This window comes from Giraffa tippelskirchi, chromosome 10, assembly GCF_054371585.1.
Source record: "Giraffa tippelskirchi isolate mGirTip1 chromosome 10, T2T-mGirTip1v1.2.pri, whole genome shotgun sequence".
NCBI classification, from domain to species: domain Eukaryota; kingdom Metazoa; phylum Chordata; class Mammalia; order Artiodactyla; family Giraffidae; genus Giraffa; species Giraffa tippelskirchi.
The window spans coordinates 14,480,980-14,501,331 of NC_137284.1; the positions used below are offsets into that span (position 1 = coordinate 14,480,980).

Here is a 20,352-nt window from a genome sequence, read left to right on the forward strand (position 1 = left end):
GAGGCCCCGAATCCACATTTTATGTTTTATCTCTGCAGCACTCATCTTAGCCTTGCTTAATCATTTTCTCTTGCTATTCCTCTATGTACGAATGCAGCCACTGTAATAAAGCCGCTATTCATCAGCGGGAGATTAAGGGCACAGAGGGCTGTATTTTCAGAGCCTTGGTATAATCGGAGCAGCTGCAGAAAATTTCAGGTGTATCAGCTCTCCCCGCCATGCACTGCATTCAGGTGCGTGGTCTGGCATGGCTCCATGGGGCTGGTCCTCTTCTGGGCAACCACACGTGAGACTCCTCATCGTCCAAGGGGATGCAGACTATCCATGCAGGCTGGACACCCTTGAGGGCATGCACTCACATGGACCAGGCCCATTCTCTGTAAGAAGAAACCTCTCCAAGGAAAGGAACAGGGTGAAGACAGACAGGCTGAGAAGGACATGGGCACAGCTATGAAGTGGTGAACAAGCCATGCCTCCCAGGTTTTCTCTCTCTGTCTGGATCCTGCTAGGATGTTGCATACAGGCGAGAACATGCGCTGTCCAGCAGGGTCTACACATGGGAAAGGAGAGCCTCCAGTCTGGTGGGAAGGGAGGACCTTTCAGAGAAGTAGGGAAGGCGGAGGGCCACTGGCTGGAGGGCCGGAGTGTAGACACAAGTGAAGGCAGGCACAGAGGCTCTGAATGGAGAGATTATCGGAGTTTAGGGAGTCCCAGGGCTCAGGCTGGAAGCCCGGTGTGTACAGAGGTTGTTCCTCTATTCTTTACACGTATTGGGGATGGGCAGAGGAAAGGATGCTCAGGGTCGGTGCCTGGTGCATCTCAAAGCTGTGGGGGAGGGATAGAGACCTTCAAGGCTGGGGCAGGGAGTCTCCAGTCTTTCCTGGCTCTCTCCTTCTCTTCCTGGCCTGCCTCAGGCCGGCCTGTGACTTTCTCCAGTAACAAGTAGCCATGTCTTGTTACTCTCACCTGGATCAGTTAGGGCCGGTTGAGTTTGAAGCTTTACTTACTCCTGATTAATTTTACAGTTGATCCCCTTCCTGGGGGAGTTGAAATGTCAATGAAATACATTTGATTTTAGGAGTAATTTTGTAGAAGTGAATTAAGGGCTAGCCCTAGAAAAAGAGGAGCCTGGTGACTGAGTTTTCCACCCAGTCTTCTCCCGACTCCCACTAACTGAAGCTTCTGCTCTGCTTGGAACTGCACTTATGCTCTTTTCACTTTTTTTTTAAACTACCTGGAAGAATTGTCTCCTGTGCATTGTTGTGGAGCCTCGATAAATGAGACAGATAGAAGGGGGCAGGTGTGACGAAGGGCCAGGAGTTGGCTGCCAGGTTACCTTTGCGATCCAGCTCTGCAGAAGCCACATTAATTCCGTGGAGACTCAGCAAGACTGATATCCAGCAGTGACGGTTTGGACATCTACTCATGACCTTGGAAGTGCCCCAAGCCAGGATGGAAGCTATGCCGGTTTTTCCATGTAGTATATCACAAGGGGGCCGCATAACCATGCTGAAATTGGGTGTGTTGGAGCATGAGTGCTTCTGCAAATGGCCGTGTTTGGCCCTGTGAGCGTGGTGCAGTGTGGTGAGACCGCTTCGATTTCATTCAATTTCCAATCATTAGACACTCACGAGAAAGCCCAGTGTGGTCCTCTCGTATTCACCAAGAGGCTGCGAGATGCCCCCTTGACAGGCATCAGAAACAATTATTCAGACAGTTTAGAGGTTGTTGATCAGCCTGTCCTGCAGCAGCTCTGTTCACCTGGTGTCTGGTTGCATTTAAGCTGCTGGAGGAGAAAATAGCTGGGAATCTGCTTCTGACTTGCCAGAGTGTATCGGTAGTAAGAAAGTTCTCTCCTATAAAGTAGTAGAAAAGTGTTTTAAATGAGAGTCATTTCCTAGTGTCCATTGTGCTGCGGCTCTCATATCACCAACAACCAGAGAAATGTCTAAATTAATGGTTCTCAAAATGGGGTCCCCAGCGCAGGTACGGGCTGAGCAGTCTGTCCTTGATCAGGAATTACAGGGGGTTCTGGTGCTTGTTGAATTTAAATGTTGTGGGGACTTTTAAAAAAATATATTTTTTTGTAAAATATTTGCTTTACAATATTGTGCTGGTTTCTGCCACATATTAAAATGAATCGGCCACAGATATACATATATCCCCTCCCTCTTGAACCTTCCTCCCATCTCGCACCTCATCCCACCCCTCTAGGTTGTCACAGAGCACTGGGCTGAGTTCCCTGTGTCATACAGAAAATTCCAACTGGCTATCTATTTTACATATGATAATGGATATATTTCCATGCTACTCTCTCAATTCATCCCATTATGGGGAGTTTGGGAGGCCCTGGATAAGGACATTCAAGATCACTGTCTTTAGGGAAAACAAACAAAAACTGGCTTTGAATCTTGTTTCTGCAGCTTACTATCAGGGTCGTCTTAGTTCATTTGGGTAATATTTGTTAGACTCAGCTAGCCTCATCTGTAAATTGGCAGTAATAATTGAACCCAACCAAGTTTTTTGAGATGATAGAATAACACACAGCGTACACTTGCAGTGCGTGTGTGCTAAGTCGCTTCAGTTGTGTCTGACTCTTTGCAACCCCATAGACTAGAGCCCACCAGCCTCCTCTGTCCATGGGGGATTCTCCAGGCAGGACTACTGGAGTGGGCTGCCCTCCCCTCCTCCAAGGGATCTTCCTGACCCAGGGATTGAACCTGCATCTCTCACATCTCCTGCATTGGCAGGTGGGTTCTTTACCTCTAGTGCCACATGGGAAGCCCCATAGACTTGCAGGGTACCTAGCATATAGTAATATGTGTTCAGTAAACATTAGCCATGAGTATGAATTTAGCCAGTTCCTCCATTTGCATCCAAGCAAAATCCTGAGCAGCGGTCACCCTTAAGGTCATGAATATAAATGACATCCCAGGTACATTGCTAGCAAAGCAAGCTGTGGAGTGTGTTGTTATTAAGGCATTTCACAGCATTATGGTTCAAATCCACAGTTTAATGAGGTAGCCTCAGAGGAAGAGTATCAGGTGTGCACAGAAAGCAGAGCATCAGGGGAGGCCCAGGATCAGGTGCTTCCTCCATCGGCCACACTTTCTCAGGTCTGTTCAGGGTATTGTTATCGCCGCTGACAGCAAATGTACTCTAGACCGGTCCAGACTGCAAGTGCCTTCTGGTGACTGGAGAGCTTATTAAAATACAGGTTCCAGTTCATTACATCTGAGGTGGGGGCCTGAGAATCTGTGTTTCAAATAAGCTCCCAAGTGATGCTCATCTGCTGGTTTTCTGATCGCACTTTCCTGTGGTGAAGTGCTATTAATAGCTCAGTGCTCCTCAAGCCTTCACATGCATATGATTCCCTCTAGATTTATGCTGTTGAAGAAATGGTCTGGGGGCCACCAGCATGGTTGCCTCCTGGGAGCTTACTGAAACTGCAGAATCTCAGTCCCCACCCCAGATATACCAAATCAGAACGTGCATTTCGGTAAGAGTCCAAGGAAATTTATAAAATGTGACATGCATTCAGGGTGTGTGTTTATTCACATTGGTCCCTGCTCTGGTTAAACGCCGTGCTCTCACCATCTTGAAATTCTTAATAATTCTTGAACAAAGGGTTCTGCATTTGCGTTTTGCACTGAAAACCACAAATCATGCAGCCTGGTCCTGGACAGCCCTCTCTATATCCGTGCTTTTCAAATTTAGATAGGTACATGACCCAGCTGGGGTATTGTTAGGAATTCGTGTGTCTGGCTTCCAAAAGATTCTGAATCCTTAGGACAAGAAGATCTGTAACAAACACCTCACCAGATTTTGATGCAAGTGGTTCATGCTGCTACCGCTGCTGCTAAGTCGCTTCGCACACTTTCACAAATACTCCCCTGGTCAGCTTTCCCATCATTTCTCTCCTTTATTGTCAAAAAAACCCCAAAAAAACAATGCAGTAAGCGGCACAAAGCGAGCTGGACAGCAGAGCAGAGGTGTTTCTGGTTGAGCAGTTTTCCCCACAGGGGCTCTCAGCAAGCCTCCACACCTGCGCCTGAGAGGCCCAGCAATGATCCTGTGACATTTACACAAGTACGAGTGGAAAGGATGCACAGAACAGGAGAGCGGTCTCAAGAGGGACCGCCTGGGGGAGTGGGCGTACCCGGCAGCAGTCCTTAGGCTTTTTATGGTCACAGACAACTTTGAGAATTCAATGGAAGCAACTGTCCCTCCCCACTGAAAACCTCACCTTTGCGCATCCTAAGGAGAACCCAGGACCAGGAATTAGAACCTAGCTGAGAGGTCTGACTCCATCACCCCCTAGCTCTCTGTTCTGGGCAAATCATCAGACCGTTCTGACCGTGGAGGCCTGATCTTTAAGGTGGAGAATGGTAAGATCATCTATCTCAGCAATTTGCTGCAAGAATCACAGTGTGGATGTAAAAGCGCCTTGTACTCTGCAGAAGAAGATATAAATTGGAGGCAATATTGTACCTACTGTGGCTCTGTTGCTATTTCCAGCCTTATACTCAGGATCAGGACACTGCGTTTGTGAATTTAGCCTCAGGCCATAGAACATATTCTGTGTAGCTAGAGAAGGAAATGAATGCAGAGAAACTGGATGAGGACTTGGCGAGAGTAGCTAGGAAATTTGAAAGTGCAGGAAAAGAGAAGGGAGCTTCCACAATTTGGGGACTCCAGATGCAGAAATAAAAGAAAGAAAATCTATTTTTACACGTGTGAACAGTTTTGAGATTTTGGAAAATGCCTTTAGTCTAGCAGTAATTGAACATTTCTGCCCCTGGGTGTAATGAAGAGAAATAGCAATGGTGGTGGTCTGTATTTAGTTTTGACTTCAAAAGCCTTCTGTTGGAATCTGCTATTCTGAGATGAGAGGAAGAATGTTTAGTAGTTAAAGTCTGGGTTTCTTATCTAGCACATATTATCAGTGTGATTTAGGAGAAGCGTTCAGTGTCTTTGTTCTTCAATTCTTTTCACCAATAGGACCTTCCTCATGGTGTTGCTATGAGTATTGGACAACTTAGTACACCCAGAACATTTAGAAAGTACTGTGAGGAATTATCATCATGCGTATCATGGAAATCTCAGAGGGAAGGGAGGTGGGGGTAGTCCCAGGGCCCAGCTATTTTTGGGATGGACAATGACTCCACGTTATAGCTATTCAATATTTAGAACTATTGAAACCATTCTGTGCTCAAGGGTTTTCAGACACAGGGTCACTCAGGACCTGGAAGTCTGAATTAGCCAGTGTTCTGAGGCTGCAGTGCTGGAAGGTCTGTGATGCTGAAACCCAGGCCAAATCAAACAGGAGGTGCCTGTGTGTACCCTGGGGGTAGGGTGATCAGTCATCCCAGCCTTGCCAAGAAGACCCTGATGGCATCCATTTCTCTATGGTCCCTTGACTTACCCATCTGGTCCTCCCTCCAGGTGCACGATTGACAACCGGGTCACCCGGGTGGCCTGGCTGAACCGCAGCACCATCCTCTATGCCGGAAATGACAAATGGTGCCTAGACCCCCGCGTGGTCCTCCTGAGCAACACCCAGACCCAGTACAGCATCGAGATCCAGAACGTGGACGTGTACGACGAGGGCCCCTACACCTGCTCCGTGCAGACAGACAACCACCCCAAGACCTCCCGCGTCCACCTCATTGTGCAAGGTAGGCGGCCTTGGGGGCGGCCAGGGGTGGCTGGGAGGGCCTGTGTCCGACACTTTCACTGTGATCCTCAATTTAGATGAGACTGTCTGTTCCATCCGGCCAGGACGGTTTCCTAATTTTCGCTTTGCCCTTAGATACTGAAATTTCAAATTGTTTTTCCATTGAATAGGACTAGGATTTGGGGCCTTTTCTTTGTTCCTGATCCAATAAGATATTGTCTCATAAAATTATCTCCGCATTATTTCTTTCCTTGGCTTTTTTCTCCTCCGAGTTTTTTTAAAGGTTCTATCCAGCGCTAAGGGTGCTTTATTTTCAGAGCAGCGTGTTAGCTCTTCTGGCTCTGCGCATATGCCATCCCTCACACAGCCTGCAAAGAAGGCAGAGGCAACCTCAGATGCTCTAGACACCTACCTGGGATGATTACAGCCACCTCTGCTGTTTGCAGCTTGCTTGCTTCTTCTTTCCCCTCCAGCCTGGAGCCACATCTCCCCTGTGTCTGATTCTCCATGTTTTGGTGGCATCCCACTCCCCTCCTGTTCCTCAGATCCTCTCAACTCACCCCCAGCTTTTGAGATCTGTGTTTTTGCCTCTCTCTTATTCTGCTGTCTCTGTGCTTCTCTGGCGCTTCTGTGCTTCCCCATAAGCAGAGCAGGTTCTAAACATTCAGACCACAGGTGACCACATAGACAGCTTCCTTGGCAGGGAGCCAGAGCTTTCTGGCTTGGGGGAACCTCAAGTTACCAACTGTGTCTCAGGCTTTCCTTCTGTAAAATGGAATCAGTGTTGCAAGGGTCTGCGGTGAGGATTACACTTTCCATGTACTGGGGTGTGAAACAAAAGAGGATCTGGCACACAGAGATGCTATTTAAGTGTTAGCTAGGGCTTCCTGGTGGCTCAGCAGTAAAGAATCTGCCTGCAGTGCAGGGGACCTGGGTTCGATCCCTGGGTCAGGAATATCCCCTGGAGAAGGGAATGACAACCCACTCCAGTATTCTTGCCTAGGAAATCCCATAGACAGAGGAGCCTGGCGGGCTACAGTCCTTGGGGTCGTGAAGAGTTGGGCAAGACTGAGAGATTCACGCTTTCACTTTTAAAAAATACAGTTGTTTTTAACTTTTTAAAAAACATAGTTGTGTGTGGACCAGATACCTTATTGTATTACCTCAAAGGTGAAGCCCCCAAGTGATGGAGCTGGGGCCTCTGCTGGGGTTTCTCTCCTGTTCTTTATCCCTCTAGATGGCAGGTCAGGGGCAATATGCTCCCGGTCTCCAGCAAGCCCCTTGGCAGCACATCCGCAGGGAGGAGAGAGCTGTGGATGGTGGGTAAAAACACAGGGAGCAGGATGGTGGTTCAAGGAAGATGAACAGGAAGGAGCTAGAAGACTCACGGGGAGCAAGCTGGGAGAAGGCAGGAGAGAGGGCAGCTGAGGTCAGGGTGCCGATTGTGAAAGGCAAGTCGGTGGGCAGTGATGGTTAGAGGTCAGGCTGGAGGGACACTTGCTCAGGGATTAGGCCAATGAGGCTTCTGAGCCCCTCGTGCTGTGACACACCTTGGTCGCATCACGTTGTTTGCATTTTATGTTTTTTTTTCCCCTCCTTTTTCTCCAAAAGAAAATGATGATGGCTTTTTTCTTTTGTTGGGTCTATATATGAATATCTTTCAAACTGCTGAGTACAAACAGCCTTTTTTAAAGGAAATGAAATTGCAGAGACAGGATCAGAGTGTATCACTAACAGAGGAATAGGTTTTGTTCCTTGAGATGGTTTCAGGGGGTGAACGTGTTGTTGTTGTTGTGAAGAATTGGCCAGAAGAAGGCTGAGAATCGCTCTTCCTCAAGGGGGTTTGAAGGATATCCCAGTGGCTCAGGTGGCAGCAGGTGGTGTGTCTGGAGCCACACCCCATGCCCCCTGCCCCATTCCCTCCACACGCACACACTTAGCGCTGAGAGTGTCTGACACTGACAGACAGACCTTAGGAACTCTGCACCATCACAGACACTTGTGTTAGGCAGCAGGGCGTTTATGGAGCCAGAAAATGGAAGGAGTTGTGAGAAACTCTGAAGCCCCTGTGAAAACAAGGATCATGTTTGTGCCATTCCCCTCTCCCTCCTCCCACACACCCATACACTCTCACCGTGAGTACCTGGCACGTGTCTTAAACAAAGTGCACATTTAACAAATGCTTCTTCAAGCAAATGGCTGGATTGTAGCCCTGAGGACTCACACTGACTCAAAGAGGGGAGGTTGAGTGTGGGGGGGTGGGGAGGCTTGAGGGGCAGGGGGTAGGGGATGGGGTCTACAGCAATGCTCCCTCCTGTCCACGCTGATGGAAAGTGTCTAATCTGCAGCTTGGCATTTATACCTATGGCTTGGAGAGGTGGCCTCTGAGCATGACACACCTCCTTGAGTATCGAAATCTCATCTTGGGCTAATTTTCGAATGCTGATGGGTGTATTGATCTGGAAACGAGCTGGGTTAAAAAAGGCTCTGGTCTTGTCCACAGACTCAGCCCCAGCTAATCTGCTGTCGATATGCCTGGACCGGGCATTATTGACACTTTAATGAATAGAGGACCATGGTTTCTCAGAGCCAGCCTGTCCCCACTCTTAAAAGCAATCAGACAAACTAAATACAGCCAAGCTCCCCTGTTTCTGTATTGGAAAGAGGATACATCACCATCCAGGATTAAAAAAAAAAAAAAAAGAAATGTATTTATCTTGGGATCATTTATTGTACTGAACATAAACCCTCATTCCCTGCAAAAGCGGACTTCTGGATTCTGTTGACATCCTTGCTCAAACTTTTGCAGAACAGTGTTGAAATGAAAGATGTATGAACTTTTCAAAACTGTATTATGATCATTAAACACACACTCACAGACAGACACACACATGGAAGCAGCAGCAGAGAGGAAGTAAACTGATATTTCTACCCAGGAGTGTGTGTACTTGGGTATGTGTAGTCAGCTTCGTACATAAATAAATCCACAGAGAAGGAGGGTAATGTTTTTTCACAGGATCACACGAGCTTATTGAAGTCTGGGATTATGTTTCCCTCATTCCTATCAAATACCACTACCGCCCCGCTTGTTCTCTGTACTGGGTCTCCTCTATGGTTGTGATTCTGTGTGTTTATCCCCTGCTGAGGTCTGGTTCCACCCTTGAATCTGCCTCAGTACCAGCCACTCTGCCCTCTGTACCTGCCCCCACCCTTGGCTTCATTCATTCATTCCTGCATAAATCACCGTTGAGAGCAACTCTGCTTCCCAGGACCCTGGCCCAACACTAGGCACATGAAGATGAATGAAATGCCACCCTTGAAGCATGAGTTCCCCTTCATGGGGAGTGGATGGACTTGCGTGCCACCCCTAAACCCTCCCCAGGAATTTAGGTTCTAAGTTGCTTCAATCGTGTCCAACTCTTTGCAACCCTATGCTTATAACCCACCAGACTCCTCTGTCCATGGGATTCTCCAGAAAGAATACTCCAGTGGGTTGCTGTACCCTCCTCCAGGGAATATTCTCAACCCAGGGAGCAAACACATGTCTCTTATGTCTCCTGCATTGGCAGGTGGGTTCTTTACCCCTAGCACTGCATGGGAAGCCCCTCTGGGAGTGTAGACTTTGGCTAAATCCTTCTGGGACACCAGCTTCCTCCAAACTTTGGGTCCTCTCACCCCACTGGTGTGTGATCAGACATTGTAATAGTATTCAGAAACCATCTCTACAGAGACCAGGCTGGTCCACTTATGTGGCCCCCACGTTTCCCAGGGCTGCTGGGCAGTGGGCAGTCCTCTGGCTCAAGCTCCGGGCTGAAAGGCTGGGATTTTCCTTTGCTGAGTCTTCCAGAGCTTGAGTTCTTAATGCATCTTCAGCCCTTCCACCCCTCAGGGCAAATCTTTCACTGTGTCAAGTTCTAGAGTTGTCCTTGGTTCCCTAGGCTATTTTAAAAACCTGCTGATAATCTGTCATGTCCTTATAGTAAAAGAGAAGGGAAAAAGGGCGTGTTTGGTTCCTTTTGTTTGTGGGTCTGTCTCTTCTCTTCTCACTACCTGTAGTTGTTGCATTGTATTTTCTGTGTCTTTTTTTTTTTTTTTTTTTTTTAAGGTAGATAGCTCTGGAGCTACCTAAATTCTCCCAGAGCTTTCCAATGCTGGGGCGGTGGGGGCCGGGGGGGGGTGGTTTCCAAAGGTTCCAGCAGGACTGGTGAAGTGACTGGAGTGGGGATGGGGGGGTCAGGCAGGCCTGGGCTGCAGGGAGAGCCCTGCAATGGGCAGCCCGGGGGGCAGAGGAGCAGCTCTGGAGTTGACCCATGGAGAGCCCCAGGCAGAGGAGGGGAGAGTGTGAAAGCCCAAGGAACTCAGCCTGCATGGCCAGATGTGTAAGACCAGCCGGCAGGATAGAGTTGATGGTGCTCCCAATTTGTACTGTCGCGGGACAGCGGCTGAGGAGGAGCCTGGGCAGTCACGTGGGGCGAGTGCCTGAGGGACAGACAGAACAGGTGAGCTAAGTAGCTGCTCAGCAAGGTGGCTTTTAAATTAAATTCGAATTAGCTAAAACCAAATACAGTTTAAAAATCTACTCCTTCAGTCACAATGGCCACATTTCAGATGCTTCTAGAGCTACAGGGGGTGGTGGCTCCTGTACTGAACTGTGCAGATGGAATGTCCCCAGTGGCCTTGAACCATCACCTGGGCAGCAAATGCTGCAACCAAATGGGCTTCATTGACTTCAAAGGCTGGGTGTGGGGTGGAAACAGGGATGGGATTTTGGAGAGAAGATGGAAATGAGAAAAGATGGTGGTGCTTTAAATACAAGAGAGAACTGTGAGAAAAGATGTGGGTCTGGGGTTCCTCTGTTAGCTACAGAGAGAAGGACATCTGGAGTCAGGAACTTTGTCCTAAAGAGCAAAAGAATAGCTCGTGGGCCTGATAAGTGTGTGAATGGGCGGGGGGGAGGCGCATCCACCAGGACATGGAGATTCTGGCCTTGGAGCCTGGGGCAGGGAGATGCACACTCATCTAAAGGGCCCTGTGATGAATAGGCAGCAGGGTGGGGGGGCTTCAGCAGACGTGAGGGTAACAGAGAGAGGGAGGCTTCAGACACTAGGAATTCTTGATTTTCTGATGCCTTGAATTCTCCATTCAAAATAAGTTTGTGAAGAGTAAAAAAGACCACCCAGGGGTTTGCGTGCCCACTTAGGCAGCCGGAATATAATCTCTGAGACCAGAGTGAGGGAGCTCCATCTATGATTTATTAAAATTTGGGTCTAGCGATTTCCATCTCTTTGACCTCAGGGCGCCCTGCTTTATGAGTGTAATTAATAAGAGTTCGCTTCTCCAGTTCAGCTGCACACTTTAACTCTTTCCCCCTCTGGATCCGGCTGCCAAACCAAGCTTCTCGGGAAAGCTCTATGCTCGTCTTCATTGCTCCTTGCAAGAGGCCTCATTCTGGAAAGCAGAGTGAACAAAAACGCTTTGTACTGAATTATTTCCAAATTCAGGACAGCATGGAAGACATCCCCAAAGCCCTAATTGTATCTGTAAAAGCCCTGTAGTGCAGGAAACCACCCTGGTGGTCTTAGGGAAACTTAGGGAATGTTCTCCTTGTTGTTATTGTTCAGTCACTAAGCTGGGTCCAAATTTTTGCCACCCCATGGTCTGCAGCATGCCACGTTTCCCTGACCTTCACCATCTCCCAGAGTTTACCCAAATTCGTGTCCAATGTGTTGGTGATGCCATACAACCACCTCATCCTCTGCTGTTGTCTTCTTATCAGAGGGCAGAAATTGACTGATGGTCTACGTGCTGAGCTTAAATCTCACTTAGAGACCTATTTGCATGGTAGAGAAGAGTAGAATACAGTGCTTATAAAAATGGAGGTATTGGTATAATAATAATATAACACAAGCTTTTGGCCCGTTATCGGTTTTCTAGACCCTATCTAGGTCTCTCTTTTGTCACTGGAGTATCTAATCACCCCCTCCCTTTTGTTTGGTGTAAATGAGTTTTCATAGTTCTTCCTGGGCAGAATTAATCTGAAAATCCTTTCTATTGTTTGATAGTTAATTACCTGCCTTTTGGAGTCAAATAGGCTCTGAAGCTCACGTGAAGCAGGGCCTCCACTAACATCTGTGGAATAAGGCAGGAAGAAGAAGAGGAAGCCAGGATGTGGCTGTCTGTTCCCTGGGCTGATGGGATTCAGAGAGAAAGGGAAAAGGCCAGGGAATAGCCGACAGCAGCAAGTGACTTGCAGACAATAAACAAAGCTTTGGCGACACCAGCCCTTCTTTTAGCTTGTATTGTCTCCCTGCACAGAGCCCTTCCCTCTTACCCGCCTGATAGGTATAATAGTGTTGCTTCCTAATCCTGAATAATTAATTGACCTTGTCAAGCCAGACTCATTATTATGATTAAGAGAACAGGAACAATAACTTTTAATTTCTAGACACCAAGCCCCATAGACCCTCCCCACCCCAAACCTGAACAAAAGGGAATTTGAAAAACAACAGATCAAAAGGAACTTTGTGGTCTAACCCTTACACTGAAAGCAAGGAGTTCTGTCCTTCCAGAGGCATCCCCAGGAAAGCAGCCTTCCCCCCCACCCCTCTTCACCCACCCACCCCTGGCCCTGCAAGGCTCCCTTGGAGCTGAGGAGACCTTTGCACCATCTAATTTCCATGTGGGCTGTGTCTCCCTGAGTCCATAACGGAGGAGCATCACCGTTGAGCCTGAGTCCACAGAAGTCACCTTTTGAGCCCATCTGCCTTCTTCAGCTGCCAGTGGGCTTACGTGACTGGGGGTCCCGTTTGCCATCCCAAACTGCTCTCCAGACTGTCTTAGCCACTCCCTGCCCCATTCAGGACATAGATGAAAATGCACATTTGGCCTGGCTGTAAGACTGCCTCTGAATTCCACAGGATTTTCCCCAAAGTCAGGAAATTAAATTCTGCCACACAATTAACGTATTCCTCAGAGCACCCTGGAGAGTGACAAGGAAGTAGGGCATTTTACCTGAAATTGATTCACAGAATTTCGACAGCATGCGAATGAGGGGACTCAGTTTTACCTGCTGAGTTTTAAAATTTTTTTCATGCGGTTATGGGCCATGGAGGGGCAAAAATTCTGAGCGAGTTTACTCAATTTTAGTAAAACCCCTGGAACGTCATCCATCTGCTAAGCCAAGTCGGGTAGAGTCTATTAGACTGAAGGAATCTGAGGAAATTGCTGTAGTAAAATTTATATAGGCGTAATAATAGCATTTTCTGTGCGGTCCAGTTTTCTAGGCAGTTGGGAAAACTTGGCTCCTGCCTGCTGGGGCTTCCTGGTCAGCACAGTCAAAAATATTATTATGGGTCCTGTGTCCAAGCTGTCTACACTGCAGGGCTCCAGGGAAGCAGAAAGCCTGGGTGACCTTGTCGCTTCACAGCAAGCCTTACGGGAGTCGGACAGTGTCCCTCCAGGTAGGCAATTAGTGCTCCTGAGGGAAGGTCTTTGCACAGCTGCAGAATTCTCCCTTAGGTGGTTTTCCCCAGGGAGTCTGAACTTCCTCAGATTCTCATACCAGAGGTTGAGTAAAGTGGCTCCGATTCCTCCTGGATCTTATATAGCCCTGCAGCCTCCAAATAAGCCTTGTTGTCCTTTTACACTGGGGACAGGTCACACATCAGATCCTGAGTGAGCAGCTCTTCCTAATAACTTCCTCCAGACTCCCATTCCACACCAGAGGCCCCCTGTGGTTTACTCAAATTGAGCTCGAAGCAAATATTTTTAATGAAAGATTGTATGAGGTGTCTTTACGGCTTTGTGACCCACTGGATCTGCCTCATGACTATTTTCTTGAAGGTTCTGGTAGGTCATCCCTGTAAAGGTGTGTATCAAGTAAGATCAAAAGAGCATCTTTAATTTGAAGGTCATAACTGTTGTCAATGACTCAGAAACATCTGAAACCTCTCTCCTCTTCTTGCTAAACTTGAAATGCCCAGCTTCCTAGGGCATGAGGAGAAACTGGTGACCAAGTCTCTTAGTCCATCTTTTGTCAACTGGAGGATTGTCAGCTGTCAACTTTCAATTCCATTTAACAAACATTTGGAAACCAGGCGCTGGGCACACAAATGTTCAGAGTGCCCGCCTTGTCTAGCAGAGGAGATACAGTATTAGCAAATAACCCTCTTAGAAGGTCACAAGGATTCAGATGCTTATACATAGAAAAGCCATGAATACCCCGAAAGGGAGGAACTGACTTTATCTGCAAGATTAGGGAAAACTGCAAGATCGAATTTCTCTGGGGTCTTCAGAGGTGAGCAGGATTTTGGGGGGCCTCTGGCAAGAAGCAGCCCAGGCAGGAGCAGTGGCAAGCACAGAGGTGCAAAGTCTGAGAATGTATGACATGTAGGAGGAGGAGTAAGGAGCAGACAGGGTCCCAGGGCAGGGCTCCTGGGATGAAACCACTGGAAGTGTGGCCAGGGAGATCGGCTGCATCTAGGCTGGCATGTGTGTCCAGAAAGGAGCTCAGTGATGATCAGAAGGATGGGCATCCTGTGATTTCCCTTGACGTCCTCCAAGAACATCACTTCTCTTCCTCAAGGAAAGTTGCATTCCATTGTTTTGCCAAAGGCCAAGTATCCAGAAGGGTCTCAGTGGAATAGAGAATGGCAGGTGTCAGGGCCGCACACCTTGGAGGAGAGAGAAGTGTTGGAAGGAAGAGCAGATCCAAACCCAACCAGTCCAAGGCCCCTTGCATATCCAGATACACAGGGGAAAGACTACAAAGATTCTTTTGCCATAAGGTCAGTATTTAAAGCATAGCAATATATGTTTTATAATTGCAGTCACATCAATGATGATGACTTTCCCTCACTGTAGTTAAGGTACCTTTCTTTGTACACTAGCATATGGGTCTCCAACTTCCAGGATATAAAGCTTGATGATCTGAGGTGGAACTGATGCAATAATAACAGAAACAAAGTGCAGAATAAATGTAATAATGCTAGAATCATCCCCAAACCATCCCTGCCCCTCGCCGGTTCCTGGGTGGAAAAATTGTCTTCCATGAAACTGTCCCCTGGTGCCAAAAAAGTTGGGGACCCCTGCACTAACAGAGTCCTTGGAACTGGGCTTCTTAGCTCTCTCATCTTGATGACTGAATCAGAGAGGGTGAGGATGCTGCCAAGGATAAATGAGAATCCCAGGAAGGGATCCGCAGCCCCTCGGGTCCACAAGACCACCCACCACCAGCATCTGCCTCTTACTGGTACCCAAGAGTCGGTGGGCAGAGGACACCCAATGTTTTAGATGTCCCCAGGCCAACTTAGGCTAGACGGTATCACCCCTTGGAGCCTATCGTTAGATTTATATTCCTGTTGAGAGCCGTCTGTGATAATTTAGAGTCTGACATTGGTGAGAAATCTAATTGGCTTCTTCTGGAGTTGGGCTCAGTGGAGAAGGACTCCCGGAGATGCTGGAGCTGGATGTTTTTCTTTCGGGAGATCTTCATTTCATGTTATTTGAGAAAAAAATTTATTGATTTAAAATTAGGGCAGTTTAATTTGGTGGCATGTTTTCTTTATGTCTCAATTATATATTCATGTCTTTGTGGTAAACTCAGCTGGTGGGGGGATTAAGAATTCAAAATAGAGGATTTTCACTTGGCAAATAGTGTTTTCTACTCTGATTAATTGGGAGTCTGCACAGTGAACCCGGCGTTGGCTCAGTCGGGATGGAATGGCTTAGCAGAAAGAAGTAAATTTCAGGATTTAGGAGTCCTGGATTCTAGTCTGAATCTTTTCGTAAGTACCTGGAAAAATGACCTACTTCTTTCATCTATTTCAGATTAGACACACTTTATAGAAATGTCTTGATGTATCACCTAGTCTTAATTTGGAGAAAGGTACGGGAGAGAAGGAAGCTGAACATCGCTAAATAATAACATCCTCCGTGTGTGAAGTTGTTTATCAGCCATAAACGCTTCCAGGCTCTTCCTTCCGTTTGTCTTGTGTTGGCTCTTTTAGACAGTTCTGGTTCTTTGTACCAAGAATGCATACGCGCCCTCTTGCAGATTTGGGTCCCCATTCCTGGAGGACATCTGGGGTGCACCCCTCTTTCCTCACCCTGGTCTCCCCATGGTACTCTGTGTGCCTGGTTTTCTGACCTCTGACCTGCTGATCTCCCTCCACTCTCCTGCCATCATCCCCTTCTCTCACAATTCCCGGGCCTGGTTTGTGGGGGTCATAGGGTACCACCGTGCCTGGACTTCAACAGGGGGCACTTGTGCTCACGCTGCTCCTCCCTCTAAGCACCCAAGCTGGCCATGACTTTTCTCACTGCCTTGAGATAAGGGATCAGAAAATCTCACTGTTCTTTTCCCCTTTCACTTGTGCATAAACTGCCACGTGTCGAGTACTAATATACAGATTGGAGTAGATACACAGATGGATGAGACCGGTCCTTGTGATCAGGTTATATAATGGGGTTGGGACAGTAATTAGGGTTTAGAAGGGGAGCTGTTGGGACAGAACATTTCATGAGGATCTGAGGACTAAGACAGAGATGTTCTTGTCAGCTGAGGAGCCAGCTTGGGTTCCAGGAAGGCCAAGCAAATAGAAGATCTTTTGAAATGAATGGTCTGACATTTTAGCTCTTGGCTGTTAAAATGAAAATAAAACAGCTCATCTGCCCACACTATCTCTGGTCTCCATCACCCACCATTTCTCCACTCGAAGCCCAAGGGCACTTCTCAAGCCTGGATTTGATGGTACCTCAAGGACTTTGGGGCTTCCCAAGTGGTACTAGTGGCAAAGAATCCCCTGCCAATGCAGAAGACATAGAGACATGGGTTAGATTCCTGGGTCAGGAACATCCACTGGAGAAGGAAATGGCAACCCACTCAGTATTCTTGCCTGGAGAATCCCATGGACAGAGGAGCCTGGTGGGCTATAGTCTATGGGGTTGCAAAGAGTCAGACATGACTGGGCATCTGAGTATATATATGGACATCCTTTAGACATGAATTCCAATGCCATGTCCTAAGGGAGCTTTCTCAGATGCCCTGTCTTAGGTTAGCCCCTACGCTGCCTCCCTCTGGAGGTAGAATCATGAAAGTCTGTGTTTATCACTGCAGTTATAATTCGACATTAGTTTTGTGATTAGCTGAATTATGTATGTTTTCCAAGAAGCGTGTCTGCTTTTGCATTCTGTCTGCAGGGCTTGGAACTTAATAGGGGCTCCCAGGCTCCTTGTTGGATAATGAATGGACCCATAAAGCTTCTTTTTTAAATCGTTAAGCAAATTGATTTGTTGTGTGTTGAGACTGTCTGCAACCAGTTAAATAATCCCCACCCAAAAATATCAGGTCCTAATTTTTGGAGCATTGAGTGTTACCTTATGTGATGACATCTTTGTAGTTTAAGTGATTAAGGTTTGGCATGGAGAGATTAGCCTGGATTAACCAGGTGGACACTGAATATAATCACATGTATCCTTAGAAGAGAGAGGCAGGAGATTGTACACAGACTTGTACATAGAGGAGAAAGCCACGTGAAGATGGAGCAGAGAAGGACTCAAGGTTGCTGTCCTTGGTGACTAGGGTAATGTGGCCATGAACCAGGGAGTGTCAGCAGCCCCCAGACGCTGGAAGAGACCAGGGACAGATTCTCCCCATAGAGTAGCCAGAAGCCGTGTGGGCCCGGCAGGCACCTTGGTTTTAACCCAGTGAGACTCACTTTGGACTTCTGGTCTCTGGGACTGTGGGGGAATACATCTCTGTTGTTGTAAGCCACTGAGTCTTTGGTAACCTGTTAACAGCAGCCACAGGAAGCTAATACACTGACCTTTAACACTGAGAGTTCCTGGTGGCTGAGAGTCAGCAAAGTTTGGTATTTCAGATGTGCCAGAAGTGCAAGATTGGCCAATGGAAGAGTTGAAGAAAGGGCTATCTTTGGGGCAGGCTGTTTCCATTATTTATTTTTCTAAGTAAGAAGGTCTTTGGAGATCCACCCTTGTAATGTAGACGTATGTACGATATCAGTTCCTTGTCTGTGGGGGTATCTGCAGAAGGTGACAGAGTAATCCAGATGCCAAAACGGAGACTATACTCTGTGACATTGAGCATAACTGCCCCCCAGGTGCTGGGGTGGGGGAACCGCATGTGGCTCTAGTGGGAGGAGACTGGTGACATTGCCCAGCACTGGGCTATGAGATGTGGTTTGGGAATGTGGGGTTGGAGTTGAGATAAAGTTGCTCAGTGTTCTCTTATTAACTGGCTGGGATCGGGGGCAGGGTGGTGGTGGTGAGCTACTCTTTGGACTTGATCTCTATTTGTCTCACAGGCACCTGAAACTGAAAAGGTACAATGTTGACCTCTTGCATTCTAGCCATCTTTGCAGATGGGCCCTCACCCCGACCCCAAGCTTCTTCCTTCTGTGTCTCCCCATCTGTGGCCTTAAGCAGGTGTGAGTTGTTGATGATGCCCTGGGTTGGCCACAGTGAGACCCTGTTTGGAAGATGGGCAGAGTTGATGTAGAGATTAAATGCACACTGTCTCTGGGACGGTCGTTCCCTCCCTCTGCCATCTCCCATCTGTCTCTCCGAGGCTGTTTTCATTTGATCTTGCCAGCAGTTTCTTTTTCATTGCCGCCTGCACTTTTTGTGGTCTTCTGCCTCTTGTAGTTTTTCCCCTTTTTCCTTTCTTTCCAACCTTGCTCAGGTTTTCTCTCCTTGTCACTCTGTTTCCTGATCACCACCTTGAACTTGTGGCCTCACTGTCTTCATCTAGACCTTCTGGTGTCTGTCCTGTGCCGTCTTGTGCTCATGGGCTCTTTGCTCTCATATTTGTCTGGATCCCCTCTCCCTGCTATGTTTTCTGTCTCTCTCCCTTCTCCCCTTCTTCCTTGGTCCCTTTTCATCTGGCATCCCTCAGTGGTATCCATGGTCTCTTCCCTCCTGTCCACAGCCCCATGCTCCCCAGCCTGCCCCCTGCCCCTCAGTCTCTGTCCTCCAGCCTGTCCCCTAGGACACTTTCTCCTGTGATCGGCATCTGTGATTTCCCTCCAGTACCAAGAGCTCACATGGCTGTGATGCAGAGAATAAGTAATCAAGTGTGCTTTTTATTTCTTTATTTTCATTTCACCTAATAAGCACATCTTGAAATGGAGCTGTGTGTCACTCACACTATATCACTTCCCCTGGGGAGTCCTCATTCATTCTCACTTAGAATTCTCTCCCTGCACAGCCCAGGGAGGGAAGATGGTACACTGAAAATTTCTTTGTTGAGCTTCAAACATGCGGTGTCTATGTCCTTTATCCCTAATGCTTTTGTATGTGTTGGGGAAGGGGTGCATCTGTTTATGAGCCAGAAGGAACTCACAGTTGATCGTGATGTAATGGACTAATGTTAGGCCAGATTGAATGTGAAGAACCATAGAGGGAAGGAGGGCTGCACCCTGGGGCTGGGGTGCCTGGGGTGACTTTGGAAGAAGGACCATTCTGAAAGCTGTTCCTTAACTCCACCTGCCTTTCCCACTGATCCACTCAAGAGAGTGACAAGTGAAAGTCCCAGTCATCTGAAATGTCATGGCCACTCCACTGGTCGCCCAGACCCTTCTCCGCAGAGAAGCACTGCCTGTCATGAGGCCTGGCCTGGCCACAAGCAAGAGCAGCAGGACAGAGGGACTTCCTGGAATGGGACGGTGGCTGCAGGGCAAGCATCTGATCTGAGTTCCAAGGTCTTCCCGGCCCTCATTATGTCCAGAGGCTCCAGACTGGGGTGCCTTACTGGGGTACAGTGTGCCCACAGCTGTGCTGGTCTTGGGAGGTTATAAACACAGCTTCTCGTCTCATCTCAGTGTAGAGGCAACTGGAGGAAAACAGAGTACTTGAGCTTTCATCACGCAGTGATTGTGATACTCACAGCTGTTCCTTACTGAAAGCTTACTACGTGGCAGCCAGGAAGTGGGTAAAGCACTTTACATACATCATCTCATTTAATGCTCAAAACGACCTTGTGCAACCGGTGAGGAAACAGTTTACTCACCTGGGTCTAAGGTCCCCCACATTGGGAAACAGCAGAGCCAGGTTTGAGCTCTGGTGTCCTGACCACTACACACCTGACCACAGGCATTGCGCTCCCTCTCATGAGCAAAGACTCAGGTTAATCTGACTCAGAGGAATGGCTGCCAGGTGGGAATGTGCCCTATGAGCGTGGACCACAGTCTCAAACCATTTCAGAGCTGGAGACACCTTGAAAGCCACCTAGCCAGTGATCCTCAGTGCTGTTGTACATCGTTTTTACTTAGAGTGTTATCCAACAACAGTCTTGAAGATCTCCTCTCCAACTAGGGTTTCGGATTCAGTTTACTGGGGATACGCTCATAGCATACTTATGTCTTAAAACACGCTGGGTGCTTATATATTTCACCTACATTGAGAACCACTGTTCTAATATTACAAATTTTTCTTGTTGTTCAGTCACTCAGTCATGTCCAATGCTTTGTGACCCCATGGATTGCAGCGTACCAGGCTTCCCTGTTCTTCACTATCTCCCAGAGTTTGCGAAAACTCATATCCATGAGTTGGTGATGCCGTCCAACCATCTCATCCTCTGATACCTCCTTCTCTTCCTGCCCTCAATCTTTTCCAACCTCAGGGTATTTTCCAGTGAGTCATCTCTTACCATCAGGTGG

The 20,352-nt window shown here is 47.8% G+C and overlaps 1 protein-coding gene across 4 annotated transcripts in view; it reads left to right on the forward strand.

The window, feature by feature from the left end:
• The window catches only part of NTM (neurotrimin), a 961,781-nt gene that overhangs the window by 778,205 nt on the left and 163,224 nt on the right, over nt 1–20,352 (forward strand). For all 4 annotated transcript variants that reach the window (XM_081537930.1, XM_081537932.1, XM_081537929.1 and 1 more), the window contains one exon: nt 5,446–5,678. In XM_081537930.1, the coding sequence (XP_081394056.1) occupies nt 5,446–5,678 (233 nt within the window). The remainder of the gene's footprint in view (nt 1–5,445; nt 5,679–20,352) is intronic.